The 17911-nt window shown below is 48.0% G+C and overlaps 1 protein-coding gene across 1 annotated transcript in view; it reads right to left on the minus strand.

Moving 5' to 3' along the window:
• FAT2 (FAT atypical cadherin 2) overlaps positions 1 to 17536 on the minus strand; it is a 64530-nt gene extending 46994 nt beyond the window's left edge. Inside the window, exons 1-2 of the mRNA XM_026118567.2 lie at positions 17275 to 17536; positions 141 to 3426 (exon numbers count right to left, since the gene is read on the minus strand). Coding sequence (XP_025974352.2) covers positions 141 to 3405 — 3265 coding nt within the window. The 5' untranslated portion in view covers positions 3406 to 3426; positions 17275 to 17536. The remainder of the gene's footprint in view (positions 1 to 140; positions 3427 to 17274) is intronic.
• Positions 17537 to 17911: the final 375 nt, after the last annotated feature.

Raw genomic sequence — 17911 nt, forward strand, 5'->3', positions numbered from 1 at the left:
CAGAAACAGGGGAGATTTGAACCCATGGACCTTTACAAATAGACAGAATATAGGAATGTCCTATTGGCGCAAAAGGTAAGGCCCAACACTGGGTGTGGTTGAAGCCTTTGAGGTACACCCTTAAACTAAGCTGTCATTACCTGTATCCTTTTCAATGTTGAAGAGAGACAGGCCAGTGCCCTCTCTGAGGAAATATTGAACCTCTCCATCTTTCCCCTTATCGATATCCTTTGCTGTGACCATCATCACTGATGTGCCCTCAGGGCTGTTCTCCTGAACCCAGCCTTTGAAGACAAAGGAGGCAAAGCGTGGTGGGTTCAAGTTCTCATTGACATCAAGGATGTTCACTTCCATGTGGCAGAGGGAAGAGCGAGAGAAGGGCTTCCCGCTGTCACTGACCTGCACGGTTAGATTGTAAGAGTCCTTCTTCTCATAGTCCAGCTCCTTCTCCAACCGGAGTGCCCCTGTTAGCTTATCCACATGGAACATCATCTCTTCATCATTAATGAGGCTGTATCTCACTTCTCCCCCAGAGCCAGTGTCTGGGTCAAAAGCCTCCAGAAACAGGAGAATGGTTCCCACAGGCAGGTCCTCCGGGACCTTCACACTGTTCAGGGCTGGGGTGCAGTGTGGGGTATTGTCATTTACATCCTCTAGAGTTACAAAGAGATCTGTAACTGAGAACAACTGGTAGCCTGTTTTGGGCTGGTCCCTCGCTTCTATTTTCAGCACATAGCAAGGCCACAGTTCTCTGTCGAGGGCACCTATAACAGTCACTTCTCCAGTGACACTGTTAAGGGCAAACTTATCAGTGGGGGTTAGGAGAGAATATTTTACTCTCCCGTTATCATCTGTATCGGCATCTTCTGCTTTCAGCTGAGCTATTGTTGTTCCTGTTGCTACATGTTCTGGTATTGTCACCCAGTAGGCACCTTGTGGGAACTTAGGGGTATTATCATTGATATCCAACACATTCACAGCCAGGAGTTTCCAAGATGATTTTTGTGGAGTGCCAAGATCATACACAGTAATGTTAAGAATGTAGAAACTGGTTTGTTCATGATCTAAAGGAGAAAGGACTTGAAGGAGACCAGTTTCCAGGTCGATGGTAAAGCAACTGTCATCATTTCCATCTGAGATCACATAGACCAATTTTCCATTAAAACCAGTATCAGGATCAACAGCTGAGAGGTCAGCAATAGTTGAGTTGATGGAAACAGTCTCTATGATATCAACAGATCGTGGAAAGCTATCGTCGAACTTTGGAGCATTATGATTTGTAAGGTGCAAGTTCAAAGATGTCTCTTCGTCCTGCCCATGGCCTTGAGACTGAGACTCAATGGAGTGTATGATAGTCTCTGTCAGTTGTTTCAGTACTCCTGTTTCCTCACACTGCATTTTGACTGGGAGACCTTGGCTGACCACAGTGATATTTACAGATGTTGGCAAGGCATAGTTCTCTCCATCTGTTGCAGTTATTTTCAAAGAGTAGAAGAGTGGCTGTTCAGAAGGAAGATCTCTGAGAGATATTCTAAGGGAAATGACTCCAGAGATAGGATTCAGTTCAAAATGCCGTAGCTCATTGCCAGACTTGATTTCATATTTGATATGTTGCAGCTCATCACTGTCAATTGCAGATACTGTGGCCACAGGGTTCCCAACAGGAAAGTCCCGAGGGATGGTGCCACTGCAGCTTGCTTTCTCAAACACAGGAGCATTGTCATTGATGTTGCTCAGCATGAGGGAGACATACACCTCTGTTTCATGGCGAAATGGTGAACCCCAATCTGATGCCCACACTCGCAGATGATACCATCTCTGCATCAGCTCATAGTCCATTGACTTGGAGGTGGAAATGATGCCAGAATAGGGATCAATGGCAAAGGGAACTGATTTCTGGTTGGCTATGGTGTAGGTCACAAAGCCGTTGTCTCCTTCATCTTCATCTGTAGCCCTTACTGTTAAGACACTGGTACCTGGAGGAACGTTTTCATCAAAGGCCCCACGGTATGAAGACTGACTAAAACTTGGAGCATGATTGTTGCAGTCGGTGATATCAATGACAACAGTTGTAGATATGTGGCTGTTAGTAGTTGTAACTTCAAGTTCAAAATGAGATTGCTCATGGAAGTCCATTGCTCTGACTGTAGTTATTAGCCCAGTGTGAGGATTGATTTTAAAGCTTGTGCTGTCGGGAGTGGGTCTCAAAATATATTTAAGGTTTGGGAAGACTGGTGTAATCTTCACCATAGCAACTTGGCTTCCAGGTGGGGAAAATTCACTGAGCTGGACTCGATACACTTCTTTCTCAAATCTGGCAGAGACATACTTGGAAGGAGGTATATGGATAACTCTAACAGGGGAGAAGAGTGGTGGTTTGCTCTTGTCCTTGGCTTGAAGACTGAGATTGAAACCAAAAGGGTAGAGTAGCCAGTTGACATCTCTGGTTGAAACGATCATGAACTCATTGCTTCCAAAGTAGGACTTGACAGCTTTGAAATGCCTTCCTGCATCTCCGTCCACTAAGTCAACTGAATCGATCTCTGCTTCTGAGTCACCACTTTCTACAAACAGTGTTGCATAGAGAAGATCCTCAGCTAAGTCAGGTGGTGTCACCTTCACTGAAGAGATAGAGGGAGGTTTCCTGGCAGATGGCTCCACTTGGATCATGAGACTAGCCAGGTTCCCAAAGCCATTCCCCTCTGTGATCTTTCTCATTCTGTCCACAGCCAGAACTTGCAGGTGATGCCTGCCTCTATGGGTGCTGTTCAGCTTAGCTGTGGTCATAACCACTCCTGTGGTGGGGTGGACAGTGAACAAGTCAGACTTGGTGTTGAGTGCATAGTAGAACTCTGCATTCTGGCCAGCATCAGCATCTGTGGCACTGAGTGTGCCAATCACTGTTTTCAGAGGAGTGTCTTCTCTGATGGACACTTTGTAGGAAGGGGGTGAAAAGAGAGGTTTTAAGTCATTCCTGTCCAGAATGTGGATCAAGACTTTGGCCCAAGCTTCATATGCAAAGGTGCTCTCTGTGGCCTTGATTATTAACATATAATTATCTTTGACCTCCCGGTTTAAAAGTGCTGTGTTGCTGCTCCTGGTTCTTATTCTCAAGAAGCAGAAATCTCCAATCACATGTTCCTCAGTTTTAAAGAGACCAGTGTTGTCCCCAGATGCTATCCTGTATCTGATGTCCCACTCAGGATCTGTCTTGTAAATACCCATTTTGACATAGCTCTCCACGTAGGTTTTGGGAGCTGAATTCTCATAGATAGTGGCATTATAGAAGAAGTGGGTGAAGTGCAGAGGGGAAGTGTTGCCTTTCTCAGAGCTTGCCTCATGGGCCATATAGTGCATCAGGAAAACAGCAAAACTCAGAAAGTGCCTCCTGGTAGCAACTTCCATGGTGTGGTGTCTCCTTAGGCCCTGCAGGGGATAAAGGAAGAACATTTGTAATTCTGGCACATACGGAGTGGGGACATTTTAATTAAGCCTAGTGTGTTAGAGGAAGAGTCACACGGATCAGTCTTTGCCTCTCTGCTCTCTCCTTCCTGTCCTTTGCTGGCATGGTTGTTAGCTCAGCTCCTTCTCCCTTCTGTCCCATGAGACGTCTGTCCTGCCATAGCCCCATGATGTTTCAGACCCATGTTCACTTTCTCTCCTTCAGTTTTTGCCCTGTGGAGATTCTCTTTGTGAAATGCCATGATCAAGCTGACTTCCTGTTTTGCAAACAGTCTCTCCCTTCCTTCAGTTATGCCTTCTCCCTAGTCAAACTGCGCATTTGAACTCCACAGCCCCAATCCAAACCTCACCTCTGATTTATTCCTCCTGTCTCCATCTTCAGTCATCTCTCCACACAACTCTTGCAAATCATTTTCAAGAGCCAATTGACAAACTCTGACTTGATGTCTCTTCCCTTAGCTTGTCTTCCCTTTCCCCTCCGCCTCCTACAGCAATCTTTTCTCCTTCCTGGCAGAGATGCTAGTTTATTAGTGAGCTTTGAAGGGCTTGTTAAAGGATCAAGGCTGGTTCTTTTCAAAAGCTAAGTGTGTGCTGCTGTATGTGCATTTGGGGTTTGAAACCGGGGATAAGCTACATATAGGTGCATATATTTCCCCTAGATATCCCAGAAGATCTTTATCTAGAACTGTTTCTTCCTCTTTTAAATTTAAATTATGTATCAAGTACCTGCCAGTCATTTGGCACCTTCCTAATTTAAACAGGGAAGACTTGTTTTTCCAGACACTTTTTCAAGATTCATCTCTTTAAAGGACAGACCTAGTTCAATTTCTAAGTCAAGTCAAATGTTGGAACAGGTTATCAGAGCCTAACCAACAATCTGCATCATATTCTCTCAGAGAGTTAGCTAATTACTGATAAGTACAAAGCTGTAAATTTGATACTTTCTTCAAATCCCTTCTTCTTTAGTAAATAAATGCTGATCATCCAGCAGTCTCCCTGTCTGTGGTCATTCCTTTTTGCAACAGACGGTCTGAAGCTGAATTACAGCCTATGTCACTAGGACCTTAGTGCAAATATTAGAATTTGCAGAGAAGCCAATGCAATTTGGATTTGCCATACCTGTCAAAATTCAGACTCATTTGTATGATGACATCATTCCACCTCTAGGAAATGCAACATAATTCCCAATTCAAAGCAAATGAAAGAAAAACTTGGAGGACAGGGCTAACTGATCCAGAAAGGCATGCAGTTCCTTCTGAGGAGTTGGAAACCATTTTCTTAAAAGAACTGCTTGTTACTTAACAGGGTTTGAGAGTTTCGTGGCATGTAGAGACCTGCCTAGAGCTGCTCCCTTCCAACATTTTCAACTGCTGAACCTAGAAAGAAGATGTATATGTGCTGTGTGTGCGTGTGTCTGCTAGGACTGTGGAGCAGGAAAAGTCACATACAATTCAGAGTAGAATAAAACAGCAACAAAATACAGTGTTGTTCTATGAAAAGCAGAGTTAATGAAACCAATCGCTTTGTATCTGGGGCTAATTGACTTTTTAATTGAATTGTACTGAAATGGCAGTGTGAACTTGTCTCTTATGAGACATCAGAGAAGCCACAAGGCAGAGATGTTATGAACTCCACAACCACAAGAAAAGCTACAGCTAGAGCACATGCCTTCTTGGGCACCAGCAATTCAATATGAGAGGATAAGCTTGAGCAAGGAGTGGGTTCTCTGGCATTTAACATGATGCAAACTTTCTTCTGAATTTCTCCCGGAATGTCCTTAACCTCACTCTAGCTGGTAGTTTTCCTGATATATAAGATGGGCTTTATTTTTGCTGGTCTTTTTCTTCTGTGGGAGCATTGGCAGGGTTTCACTCCTCTGCCCAGCTAACCATTTTGCAAGCCCTGTCATGACCTCATATTTCTGAGAGCTTTTCTCTCAGTTACAAGCCGAGTTGAAAGCGATCAATGAGTTCAACAGTTATTATGAGGGACAGAGAGTAATTACATAGATGGGGCATGAGGCAGAAGCCTCATTTCCTCTGGAAATGATCTGAAAAAGCAAAAGGCACAGACAGAACTTCGGGAGAATTTTCTAATAGGCATCACAATCTGCTTATGAAGTCTAATAGTTTTTCTTTCTAGCAGAACCCATGCCCACAGCATCCGTGTTAGTCCAGAGAGCCCTTCCTGTCCCCTGCTGGTACCTGTCTGTGCTTTGAGGCATGTTAGTTCATCACCTTTGTTACTGCATGTGTATCTACTAGGACAATTTCTACACCAATATTGCTGGGAAAATCCTACCACTGTTTGTGCAGTTCCCACTAGAGCCCGAAGAACCCATGTTCACAAATGGAGCACCAGAATTTTGTTAATGGGTATGCTAATGTTTTTGCTCTTCCTCATGTTGGTTGGCAACTGGAACACAAGCTCAGCTATAAAATTCTCCATTATGATGTCTCCAAAAGGATGTGTGTTCCTTTAAACCAGGATTTATCCAGCATCTTTATTCTGCCTACTGCCTCATAGAAGATGGAAATCACCTTGCAGAGCCCTTTTATTTTCTATATACCAGCCTTCTTTATCAGTTTCATATTCTTTTGGTGCTAGAGATTACAAGGAAAGCTTCCAAAGATCACAGAGTGATAACTGCTGGTCTATAGATCGTTTTGTTTGGGGGCAGAAAGAGGAAAGAGGTAGAAAGACCTGTAGGATTTATTAGGAAAAAAAGTGACAAAATGATAGAATAAGCTCAGGGATGTTTTTCTTAACTATAATAGAAAATGACTTATTTTCTATGGTAAGACTCACAGCACTGTTAAAGCTTTTATCTCTCAAGTTCATGAGTTTTTAGAATAATAATCTAGAAAACCCTCTGAAATGTGTGTGGCACCAATTGCTTTTGCTGTGCGTATACATCATGAGGCTATAAGAAAAAGCTCTGGATCTGAGCTTGCGGGAAGATCTCTGTATCAATAACACTTCTGTGAGCTTATTTTCACTTCCTGGCCATTTCCTCGTTTAGTTTATCCTTTGGTAGAAAGAATGAGATGGAGAGGGTTGGTGGCAGTGGTATCATTCAAGACTTGGCCTATTCCAGTTGAGTGTCATGGGGCTTCCAGGAGAGCTCTTAACTTTTCACCCTGGGAATGGGTTCATCTGTCCTGCTGCCAGGGCTAGGCTAAGCCCAGGGTTCAGTCTGGGTTTAGATGGGTGCACCCCCAGCTGGAGGTGTAGCCAGCTGGTGACTCCAGTCTGACGGTTTCTGGAAACCAGCACCTAGTACTTCTAGCCTGAAGTTTGTTCTTTTCTAGGTCATGGTGAACACTGGGAAATAATGACACATTGGGTGTCTTGCGTCTGCTTCTCCAGCATGGTTTCAACATAGTTTGGAGAGTAATAGATCTCTCAGGAGTGACTCTGCATCCCCTGCTCTGTCTCCTTTTTCTGGGATCTTTTACAACATATTTATGCACACTTTTTGCACATTATGAAAAACGATGCAGAAATGGGAGTAGGACATCTCCAAAGGCCATGGTGAAGCTCAACGGAAAAATGGGGCACAATGCTCTGTACAGTGGGTAAAACTGGTTTACTAGAGCCTTGCCTCAGATCCAGGTAAAGCCTTGTTGGAACCATTCTCTGGAAGGTATCAGTAATGAACCCAGAAAGGAGGTGAGTTTCTGTGACTCTTGTAGTGGGGTTAGGAAGGCTGCAGATATCATGAAAATGACACAAAATAAACCCGTAGCACTTAAAATACCAGAAGGGGGGTGGGAGCGGGGCTGCCAGGGAGAGGCAGCGTTGCCAAGTTCAAGGGTCCTTTCAATGAAGTTCAAGGATCTCTTCATCAAAACTAGGTGAAATGAATTGCACATGCGGTAGCTTCTGCCTGTAGATTAAGAGAAACATCTTCCCTGGTTATCTGAGCTGTGCTGTTCCATGTCCTCATGCTGACTGCAATTAATACACATCCCATGGGACCCGTAGCAAGGGTTTGGGGTTGCCAGACCAGCTGCATGCATTAAACACCCTTATCTGCCCCAGGTCGCTCACCCCACTGGGCTCAGACATTGCTGCTCCCATTTCTTGCTCAGGAAAGCTCTCTGCTTCTCTGTTTTGTGGCTTCCCTGCATGCAGAGGTCCTCCTGGAGCTGGGCACAGGCAGGGGCACGTGCGTGTCTTCTGCTGGGCTGCAAAGCTGCGGTTTGCTCCTCGGAAAGCCCATCACCAGGATGGAGTGCACCAGGCAAGGCATGCTCCCAACAAGGGAAATAACCAGTGCATCATTATGTGGTGACTCAGACTCCTCTCCTAATCACCAGTGGAGGATCAGAAAGCCTCGAGGGGCTTTGCCCTCAGCCCTAGAGATGCAAACTCCCCGCAGAGCGTGTAAACACTCGGTTGTGTCTCTAATCAGACAGAGCCTAAACGCACATCTAAATTTAACATCCAAATTGTGATCCTGTGTCAAAGACATGCCAGATCCATTGGTTTGAAACAAAGGAACAAACACAGCACCAGAGTTCAAAGTGTGTGTTGTCAGGGGCGGCCTCAAAGATGGACGATTTAGCGAGGACAGTCTCAGGGTCATCAGTGCAGGGCAGGCTACTCTAGCCAGCTGAGGGCCAGTGGCTGAGGCCGGTGCATGGCCTTGGCTGCCCCCCCACAGGGGCCTTCTCAGGGGCCTCCTGCGGTGCGCGGGCTTCTGTGGTTTTTGGCCATACCACAGAAAAGCACTGCAGCCTGCCAGGGAGCAGGTGCGGCCCCAGCCCCACCTTCCCGTTCCCTTCAAGAGCAGCCTTTAAAAGAAATAAAAACACAAAACACAAAACAAGCTGAGTGCTGAGCACACCAAGAGCAGCATTCCCCTTGCTGGCTGTGGTGAGGACTCGGCCCAAATTTTTGGCACAGAAAGTTAGGGAAAAATCAACATTTTGATGAGAAAAGGAGGACAATTTTTCCCCCACAGCTTTCTTTTGTCAGCATGCATCCCAAATTTTCTTTCTTCTTTTTTTTCCCCTGTTCTATTCCTTTGTTTCTTTGTGATAAGAAACAGTCTGCCTTCTCCCTGGGATAAGTACAGAGGGGTGAAGCACATCCCAGTGAAGGGACCAGGACATCTCAGGTGGGTGTCCCATTGTCCTGCCTGCCTGACACCCCGCAGTCATGAGCAACACCTCTATTCATCTTTCCTTTGGAAAGGCTCTCTTAGAGGTGCTGGGGGCAGCATGTGAAGCCTTCCACCTCCTTTATCCCATGCGAGAGCTCTGCCCCATTACTTCGTCCATGCCTGCCCCTTGTTTCTTGCCCATCTGTTTAAAACCTTAGTCAAAGCCTGATCAAAACCATTTGCACTGGATGAGCATGCTGACACAAAGCAACCTCTTTGTCAGAGGTTACAAGTACCAGGGGCTGGGGGGGAGAAAGGAGATATACTTGGTTATTCAAATAAGCAACAGTGGGGCAGCTTAATGGTGTGTCTGAAATTCAGTGGTCATTAGGGAATAGAAGCGTGGAGAAAAGGACACAAGTTATTTAAGAAAGTGGGTAATAGACTTTGAAAAAGTGAATAGGAGTTGGGACTCCGTCCTTTCTCTGGCTTGGATGGTAGCTGAACAGAAGAGTTCAGCTGCACTGTGGGCAAAATCCTAAGGGCCAAATAGGATCAATCAGAAAGCAGCCCCTGGGGTTTTTACATTGGAAAGTCACAGATTAAGAAGTAAGCATGCTGTACAGGTGTTGAGCCATGTTTTGTGAGATATTTTGATTCTCAGTGCTAAAACAGACTGTGTACATGCCGCTTGGGGGCCAGGCTGCTTGGTTAATGTTTGCCACTTTCCTCCACCACGGCAATGCTGACGGAATTAGACCATCTTCCATTTGGTGCCTCATTCAGTTTTGGTGAATTTCCTGCTTGTCGCTAACAAAGCCAGGCCTGTGAGGTTTGAATTCTATGGGGAGCTGGGTATTTTTTGATCTGTTTCTTTTGGCCTTTGAAAAACAAACAACCCAACCCCTTCCCAAGCCATGGCACTGACCTGTTCCCATGTTCTCAGCAGCATTTCTCTCAATGGGACTCTGAACTCAGGCTGGTGGTTGGCGCTTTCCTTAGCATTCCTGCTCCTGCATTCAGATGTGCAGAGAGTCTCTGTCTGCTCTTTTTGCAGCAAAGTAGTAGAAATGCATCTCCAAGATACTACACAAGGCCAGAAGACTAATGGAAAGAATCCCTGAAGTTAAGATCTTTCCTTCTTCAGTATAGCTCAGGGTTTTCTATGGCGTTTGGATGGTTTTTGATGGACTGAGGTTGACAGTACTGTAAGTTGTGCACCAGCCTGCTTGGGGACTGTGTTTGCATGGGTACAGCTTTTTGCTAGACTTGCAGATTTCACCAGGGCGCAACCTGATTTTTCCTTCCACATCTTGGCTTTCCAATTTCCAAATGGCTCAGATAGACCCTTGGAAATTGTTTCCAGATTGCTAAGCAGCCTGGAGCAAGACTGCTGATCATTTAAAACCTGGTGTGCATGCCTTTTATGACCACGGTCTGCCCTTGCTTGGAGTGACCCATTAAGCACTATTCCTGTTGTGCAGCGAATGGCCTGTACACAGTCCCTGGACCCTGGGCCGTAGCAATTTCATGCTTCAGCTCCGTTCCCAGTGGGGAAGTGGCTGCATGCTGAGGGAGTGGGCTGTGCCTGGGGCTGCTCAGCCAGCAGAGCTGAGGAAAGCCACAAGATTAATGTGTGTCACGCTGGCACACGGAGCGGTGGCTCTCGCTCGGATCGCACAGTGCAACAGGCACTGCAGGTGGTCACCCAGAGGCCCCTGAGTGGGGCAGACACAGTCCTCTGGGTGCCACAGATATGCTTATCCCATCATCTGCCCACTGGGCCAGGCAGGCACATTAACCCCGGGAGCTCGACCTGGTTTGGGGCCGAGGACTGGGAGCCTCTAAGGGGAGACTGTAAGGAATTGCTCGTCATTTACTTTCTTGGAAAGGAGCTTTGGGGAAGCTTGTGAGGCACCAACTTGCGACGGGCTAGCTGGGCCCTGGCAATCAGGAGTAGGTTAGTGGGAGTTGGGGAAAGGTAGTCCTGATGCAGGTCTTGGAAACTGCTTTCCTCTGGTCACGCCACATTGCTGCCAGAATGGGCAAACAATGCTTTGCTCTGGGCAGCTCTGCTTCCCCTGGGCCAGGTCTGCTGGAGACAGCCAGTGCTGTGAGCAGTCTCCAGTTGGGACCACCATTCATGGCTGGCAGCAAGAGTACTGTGGGATGCTGCCCCTGGAGCAAGGAAGCTGGACTTGCAGGGTTTGGAGCAGTTGCACAAGTGCAGGTTGGCCTTGAGTAGTGAAAGGGTGGCTAGGAAGTGTTTCATTACCTTGATGTCCAACTCCTTCTCCCCCACATATGGCTAAAAGCCTTTGTCACCCCTGTCATTGTAGCTGTGCTGGTTATTCAGCCCTAGTCAGACCCTCACCCAGGCTGGCTCTAAGAGCATCTTCCTCCATTACATCTTGCTATGGCCTTCCCTAGCCAGCTGCTCACATCCAGCTCTCACCTCCTTCCTCTTTGGACACCTCACCTATTGCCCCATCCTCACTGCTCTGAACATGTCCTGCTGCTCTCCCCAGTTTGCTCCTGCATCAGAGCAAGCAGGCATCACGTCTTCGCCTCCAAGACATCCTCTGTCCTTCAGCAAGGCAACACCCTGCTCATGAGGCCAAAGGCTCTCTCCCAGCACCATTACACCCATGATGTGCACTTCTGTTGAATGCTCTGTGAGGAACCCAGGAAGAGCCTGATATTGTATTGCTGTCAACACCATGCCAAGTAATGCTTAGTTTAGGTATTTTAGATAGCTGGGGTTTGCCTGTCACTGTTCTTATAAGCCTCCAGGAGCTTGTCTGTTAGGCATAGGAGAACTTGAACAGGCTTGAACTCCCCATAGAGGTATAAGGGTCAGTGATCTTTATCTCTGTTGGCATTGCAACATCACTCCAGAGTAAGACTTAATAGTACATCTCTGGGGCCCTGTGAAATGTTCAAATGAGGATCTGGAACCACTGGAGAAGGCCTGGGAGATGAGGGAACCTTGCAGCCACCCTGTTTGAGAGCAGGACAATTGCTGGCTTTCCTGGGATTGTTGTCACTAGGTCGGAGATCTGCAGATGCCCCCTTCCCCAATGGGATTCCTCATGGGTGACAGTGGTCACAGCCTAGCTGCAGCCCTGGGGCTGCTAGCACACCTGCTCCTGGATCCGGGGGGGAAGTCCACAGGACACAAGGCAATACCTTTCCAGTCCCCTTTTCAGGCTGACCTGGTGGCCCCTGCAACTCTGCCAGCATTCTCCAGCAAGAGAGAGAGACTCAGGCTCTCCCAGGCCCTTCAGTTGGAGCTGAGGTCCCCTCATCTCTGCAATACCTTGCTGCATACCCTCAGACATTCAGCAGCTCTCCCTCACAGTGCCAGCCACCTCATAGCACCAAACTCTCACTAGTGTCAGCTCTGCCTTGATTCTGGCTCCTTTCCCAGAGAAAGTGTGACATCCGGGAGGTTGATTTGCTTGTGCCAAGGGCAGTGGGGAGCATCCTAATGCATTATTTCTAATCTCCTTCCTCTGCTCTCCCCTGCAAAGATCTGCTGTTTGTCCCCTCCTCATCCCTCCTTACTGGTCATTCTCTGCCCTTTCTGGTGGCCAGGAACAGTGGGTAAATCCTAAATGTGGTCCAGAAGCTGTCATCCCATAGATAACCAGGGATGGTGTCGGGGTAGTGGTGCCTAGCTGCTGGGCCAAGGATGGCAACTAGAATAGCCAGAAGACAGGGAGGAAACTGCACATCCCAACTGTGGCTCTGAAGGGTACTGGGTGCCTACTGCCTAAGATGAACAGAAACAGGGTCTAGGGGCTGCAAAAGGGCAGTGCTGGTGAGAAGGGAGCTTGGTAGGAATTACCCACTAGTGAGAGGGGGCCCAGGAGCCATGGACTGGGGTACAGCAGCCCAAATGTGTTTGCACAACAGCCAACTGCAGAGTGCTATGTATTTGGATGAGCATGCCCTGACCCTGCTGTGCCAGGGACTGTGCACCTCTCTCTCAGGGAGTTCAGTTCCCATAGAAGCTTGCAGTGACAAAGGCCACATACCTCTCTCATTTCAATCTAGCTAGCTTAGGGAGGCCCAGCAGACAGGCTGTGACCTTCAGCACAGGCTGCAAGAGCCCACAAGGGATACTGGGCTCTTTCTTGATTGCTAGCTACTGCCAAAACCCATAGTGAACCCTTCACATTTTATTCATGCCTGGGATGCAAATCATCTTGCACTGATAATCATTCCCCTGTCATCCATCTGTTGAGGGAATCTGCCATGTGATACCACACTGTCAGTACTCCCTGCTAACTTTTGGATCCACCGGCCAGTTTCGAACAAATTTAACCAGATAGGTAAATACTTGAAAGGCATTAGGTTTGCACAACCTTGTGAAAATCAGAAGAAGAGAGGAGAGAAATCCAAATTAGGACTCCCAGTTGGAAGAAAAGGCTATAATGTGAGCCCAACCTGATTATTAGACATCAGAGAATCCACATGCGTGCGTGTGTATATGTGTGTGTGTGAGAGAGAGAGAGAGAGAGCGAGCGTGCACGCGAGAGAGAGAGCAAGCATGCCCCAGGCAAGCAAGCTTCATGAATTCTGCTGCTCATGAAACAGCTGTTTATTTAGATGCTGCAAAGCCTATGGGATCCTTTCTGGGATCCCAGCACACAACTCCCATCTGACCTACAAGAGCTGTGATGGCAGTGAATCCAGGCTCTGACCTGGACTCGGCTCCTATCCCAGCCCTGAGATAGTAGCAGCTCTGCCCAGTGTTTGAAAGGCTCTAACCCTGAGCTGTTTGACGCAGTGAGACCTCATCTGCTCCTTGACTCAATCTAGATGCTTGCAGCGAGGGCACAGACTAGATCATGTGAGTGCTGGTAGTCCTCTGATGCCCTTTCCACCATTCCCTGAGGAGAATATGCAAATTCTCCTATGATAGGTAAAAATTGTTGGGAAGGAGTCTGAGAGCATCTTGTCACAAACAGCTGAGGTTATGTCCCCAGAGACAGGCAAGGGACTACATGCACCTCCAGATGCAGGAGAGGAGCCCTGGTGCTGAGCAGGACAGGAAACACTCGGGTCGGCTCTGTCCTGCAGCACAGCCCTGGCTACTCTGCCTCCTTCCTTGCCTTTTTCTCTCCACCAGGCAATTCACATTCACTCACAGACATATCCCTGCACTGATATGAAGATCTGCTCAGGCACCTTCCCAGCACCCTGCTGGTCTTTCCCTTCTGCTCCCTGAAGGTGAGCACTGAGACCAGTCTTCCTCCCTATCTGCAGCATCTTTGACCCTGTTGCCATCTCTCTGCCTTGAGCTACTTCTGCCAGTCCCTCTCACATATTCAGAGGCAGCAAAAGGGCACAGAGGACAGAGAAGGAGTTGATCAGGGCATCATCCTTACTTGTAAAGGTAAGGTAGCTATGCCACAGAAATTCCCTGCAGCAGACATTCATGGAATGAAAGAGAAAACCTTCAGCTCTCCAACCTGGCTGCCCTCCAGAAACCTGGCTACTGCTGCCCACTGCCTTTTCTGTTCATTTCTATATTCACAGCATTCAGCCCCATTGCGCCAGGTGGCAAACAAGCCGACACAAGGACAGCCCCTGCCCTGGGGAGCTCACAGTCTCAGCAAAGGAAAGATTAACCCCCGAGAGAGGCATGTTTGCCTAGGCTGGTCTCCTTGCCACAGCGTGTCCTTGTCAGTGCTTGTTACAATACTAACGCACAGCGCTGCCTTCCACTCTGGTCTGTGTGTTGGAAATATATTTCTGAAAGATCTTGTCATTGCAATATCTCTGCAGAGCAGGCAGATGTGCATAGATGCTGCTCACACTATCTATTGTACCGATACCAGATACTGTGCCACGTGCACAGGTATTGCAGTGTCTCTGACAACCTGTGCCATACGGTATATCTATTCATAGCATAAATAGCATATCCCAGGTTAGCTGAGTCACAGCATCCATTGAAAGTACAAGCAGAGATCAGTCCAAAATATTCCTGCAACATCAGAATATCAAAATAGCCATGCTCGGTCAGCTCTGTATCATCTCTCTCCCCAGATGGCCAGTTTTGATTGCTTAGTGGTGAGCACAGGAAACAAGGTATGTGTAATGCAGTCCTTTTCCCACTCTGCCCTCCCACTTTCAAGCATCAGTGTAAGTACACTTCTGGAGCGGTGGTTGTACTTGGGCTGTTGTGTTAAATAACCTCCAATGCAGGTTTCCATCCCAAATGTATCGAAATGTTGTCCGAAGCCAAGTATACTTTTGGCCTCTGCAATATCCTGTGGCAATGTGTTCCAGAATGTAATTATGCCCTCTGTGAAAACGAAATACTTCCTTTGGTTTGTTTCAAACCTGCTGCTTGTTCATTTCTGAGCTACAAACCTTCCTAACAACCCTTGCAGCCTGCCCCTCCCTGGAGCGCCTTCTTCCAAGAATTAGGAAAGAAAGTTTCTTTGCTAATAAACCAGTACCTGCCCCATTGCCAAGGCAAAACTGTGGTTGAGAGAAAAATGGCTTGCTCAGCAAATCACCTTGTTAATAGACAATGGAGCATCATTGTTGCCAACTCAGTAAAAAAAATAAAAGGCTGATGGTATTTAATCCTCTTATGCTTGTGCATGATACTGCAGAAAGCCCACTGCTAGAACCATACTCGCATACCCAACACATGGCAAAAAACAGAGAGGTGCACAGAGCAGGGAATGCCATTTTGGTAAAATGGAGGTAATTGGAACAATTCTCTAGGACTTGCCTTGAAGCAGTTGGCAGAAGCGTAAGATGCAAAATGCATTAGTTTCTAACAGATGTTTGATTCCAGGTGTTACGTTCCTTTGAACTCTCCCTTCATATATGAACGATGCCTGTTTGTTTGGAGGGCTAGGAGACACCGGTTTCTGTGAGCATTCGGGTTTTAAATGAGCTGTAGCTAATGGGAAAGGCTCAGGAGAAGGTTAGATGCTGCTGTGTGCGCTGCCCTCCACAGGCAGAGCAGTCAGGCTCATTTTTGCCGTGTTACAGAGCACGTTAGAGCACAAGAAGCAGATGGCAGAGAATCAGAGTGAATAAAGTCCCTGGCTGGTCTAGGAACCTCTTGAGAACCCCAACACTTATCAGACAGGCGGATGTCCCTGAACTGTTCCAGATAAGGTGAGGTGCGCTGCATATTAGGAGATGATAAGGGAGCACAATACCAAGCTCAGTGGCTTCGCCTCCCCGAATACCGAGACAGCCCAGCCTTCCTCAGGAGCACGATACTGACTGTTTGCTTTCCATCTTGAGGCTCCGATAAAATCCCGGGTCCCTCTGGCTGACAGCCTGGAGAGCTGTGCATCCTGGCAGCTTCCTCCGCCTACCATGCCCGCTTGCCACACCTCGGGGTGCAGGGGCACCACACGGCAGAGAATAGAGAGGGCTCCCCAAGCGCTAGCCTTCCTGCCTGTGTCCGGGGCGCTTTGAGCCCTTCTGGCCTGGGAGAAGTGGGAGCCCATCTGCTGCAGCCAGCCTGCCCATATGCGTCCTGCACAGCTCCATCTATCCGCCAAACAGCCGGAGTTTCCACATGTCCTGCAAACTTTCAGCCCTTTGCAGCAGCAAACCTGAGTTAGAGCCAGCTGTTTAAAGAGAGTTTTCTCCAAAGCAACCTGTGTTGTCCAACAGCTGATCTTTGCCCCTCTGGAACACTGCACTCCACCTAGTCTGCCTTTAATTCCCCCAGGAGGTTGATTATCTGATAACTGCTGTTTGGAAGGGCCCATTTTGCTCCAAGTGCCCAGGCCACCTTTGCTGTCTCAGTGCCACACGTGTACAGGGGAAATAATTCCTGCACACCCTGGACTGAGATTGGATTTACTGAGGAATTTCACCTTTGTCATCAAATGCCTGTTAATGAACAAAGAATCAGGTGTGCACTGATGCAAATGAGCACAAATTGGCATCAGCACGCTCCTATGTAAAGCGGGGACAGTCACAGAGTCCTGGTTGCCGCTAAGCTCTTGCTTCAGTTCCCAGGCTCTGCTGCCTGTGGTGCCTGTGGTCCAGGGTGAGCAAGGAGCTCTAGCCTTGCTGTACATGCTGTGAAATGCCAGTGCCTTGTCTACAGTAAAGGGACAGCCTTGTTGGATCTGACTTTGGGGGAAAAGAGCTTGAAGTGGTACACCCTTGCCCCAGTCAGTGAAGTTGTATACAGTGCACAAATGAGTCTGCAACCAGACGCCATCACTACTCCTGCAGCAACACATCCATTTACTCCAGCGCAAGCATGCTTCCTGCAGGAAACCTGCCCTTGCAGACACCTGGAGCATTTTTCTGTTGAATCCCTCCTTGCCTCCCTTACTCAGCAGCGTGGGTCTCAGGCCAGGCAGAGCCCACCTGCCTGCACTGGCTGCAGCTTGCTAAAGTTTCCTAAAGTGTCTGGCTAAGACCAGATGCAAACTTTGTGCAAACACAGCTGAAGCTTTCCCTGGCTCTGCCCATAACCCCCCTCATTAGGGCTGCCAGAAAGGAGGAGAAGATGAAAGGATTTCCCTTCGCATCCCAAAGCCTAATCTTAAGGCTGGAGCTTCTTTCAGCAAAAGCTACTCACATGCAAAAGCAGTTTCATGGCTAAATCTCTCCATCCTCCATGCCTTCCTCCACCTATGCTGTACAGACTTCTCCCTGAGTCATTTTGACTTCCTACACCAGCAAGCAGTGTGCCTTACCTGTTGCAACAGGAGCGAGACCTCTCCTGAAATTTACTGCCTCTCTGACCTCGCCGATGAAAATCCTCTCCCACAGCAGCACCTTGCTGACTGCTGGGGATCCATGCTGTCTGCAAATCGAAGGAAGAGGCTTGGAGAAATTCCTGCAAGGAGGGATTCTGCTGTCTGAAACTCCAGCAGCACAGGTTGAGAGCAGTGAGGGAGAAAGTTGCAGGAGGTGGAACTCCCTCTCCAAAGAGCCAGCCCTTCCGTGACTGGATGGAGGAGGAGGAAGAGGAGAGGCATCGCTCGCTCTCCGGAAAAGTGAACTCGTGTGTGTGTGTGTGTGTGTGTGTGTGTGTGTGTGTGTGTGTGTGTGTCAGAGCTGGGCAAGGACCCAAGCCTTAGAGCCAAATAATTGCAGAGCTTTTTACTGTTACATTACCTAGCATTGCCGTGCAATCCAGGACCTCAACTGCGGGGGGTGGGGTGGGGGGCGTGCGAATCGGTAAATCCCTCCAACACACCTGAAAAACCCAAAGATTGTTTTTATCTGGCTGCCGGGTGGGTGTTGCAAGGAGGGATAGGGAGAAGGGGGTGGGGGAAACCTGAATCTGCCTTCAGAGCAGCTGCGTGCAGAGAGACACTTTGAACATTG

Source organism: Dromaius novaehollandiae, chromosome 15 (genome assembly GCF_036370855.1).
Source record: "Dromaius novaehollandiae isolate bDroNov1 chromosome 15, bDroNov1.hap1, whole genome shotgun sequence".
Classification (NCBI taxonomy): Eukaryota; Metazoa; Chordata; class Aves; order Casuariiformes; family Dromaiidae; genus Dromaius; species Dromaius novaehollandiae.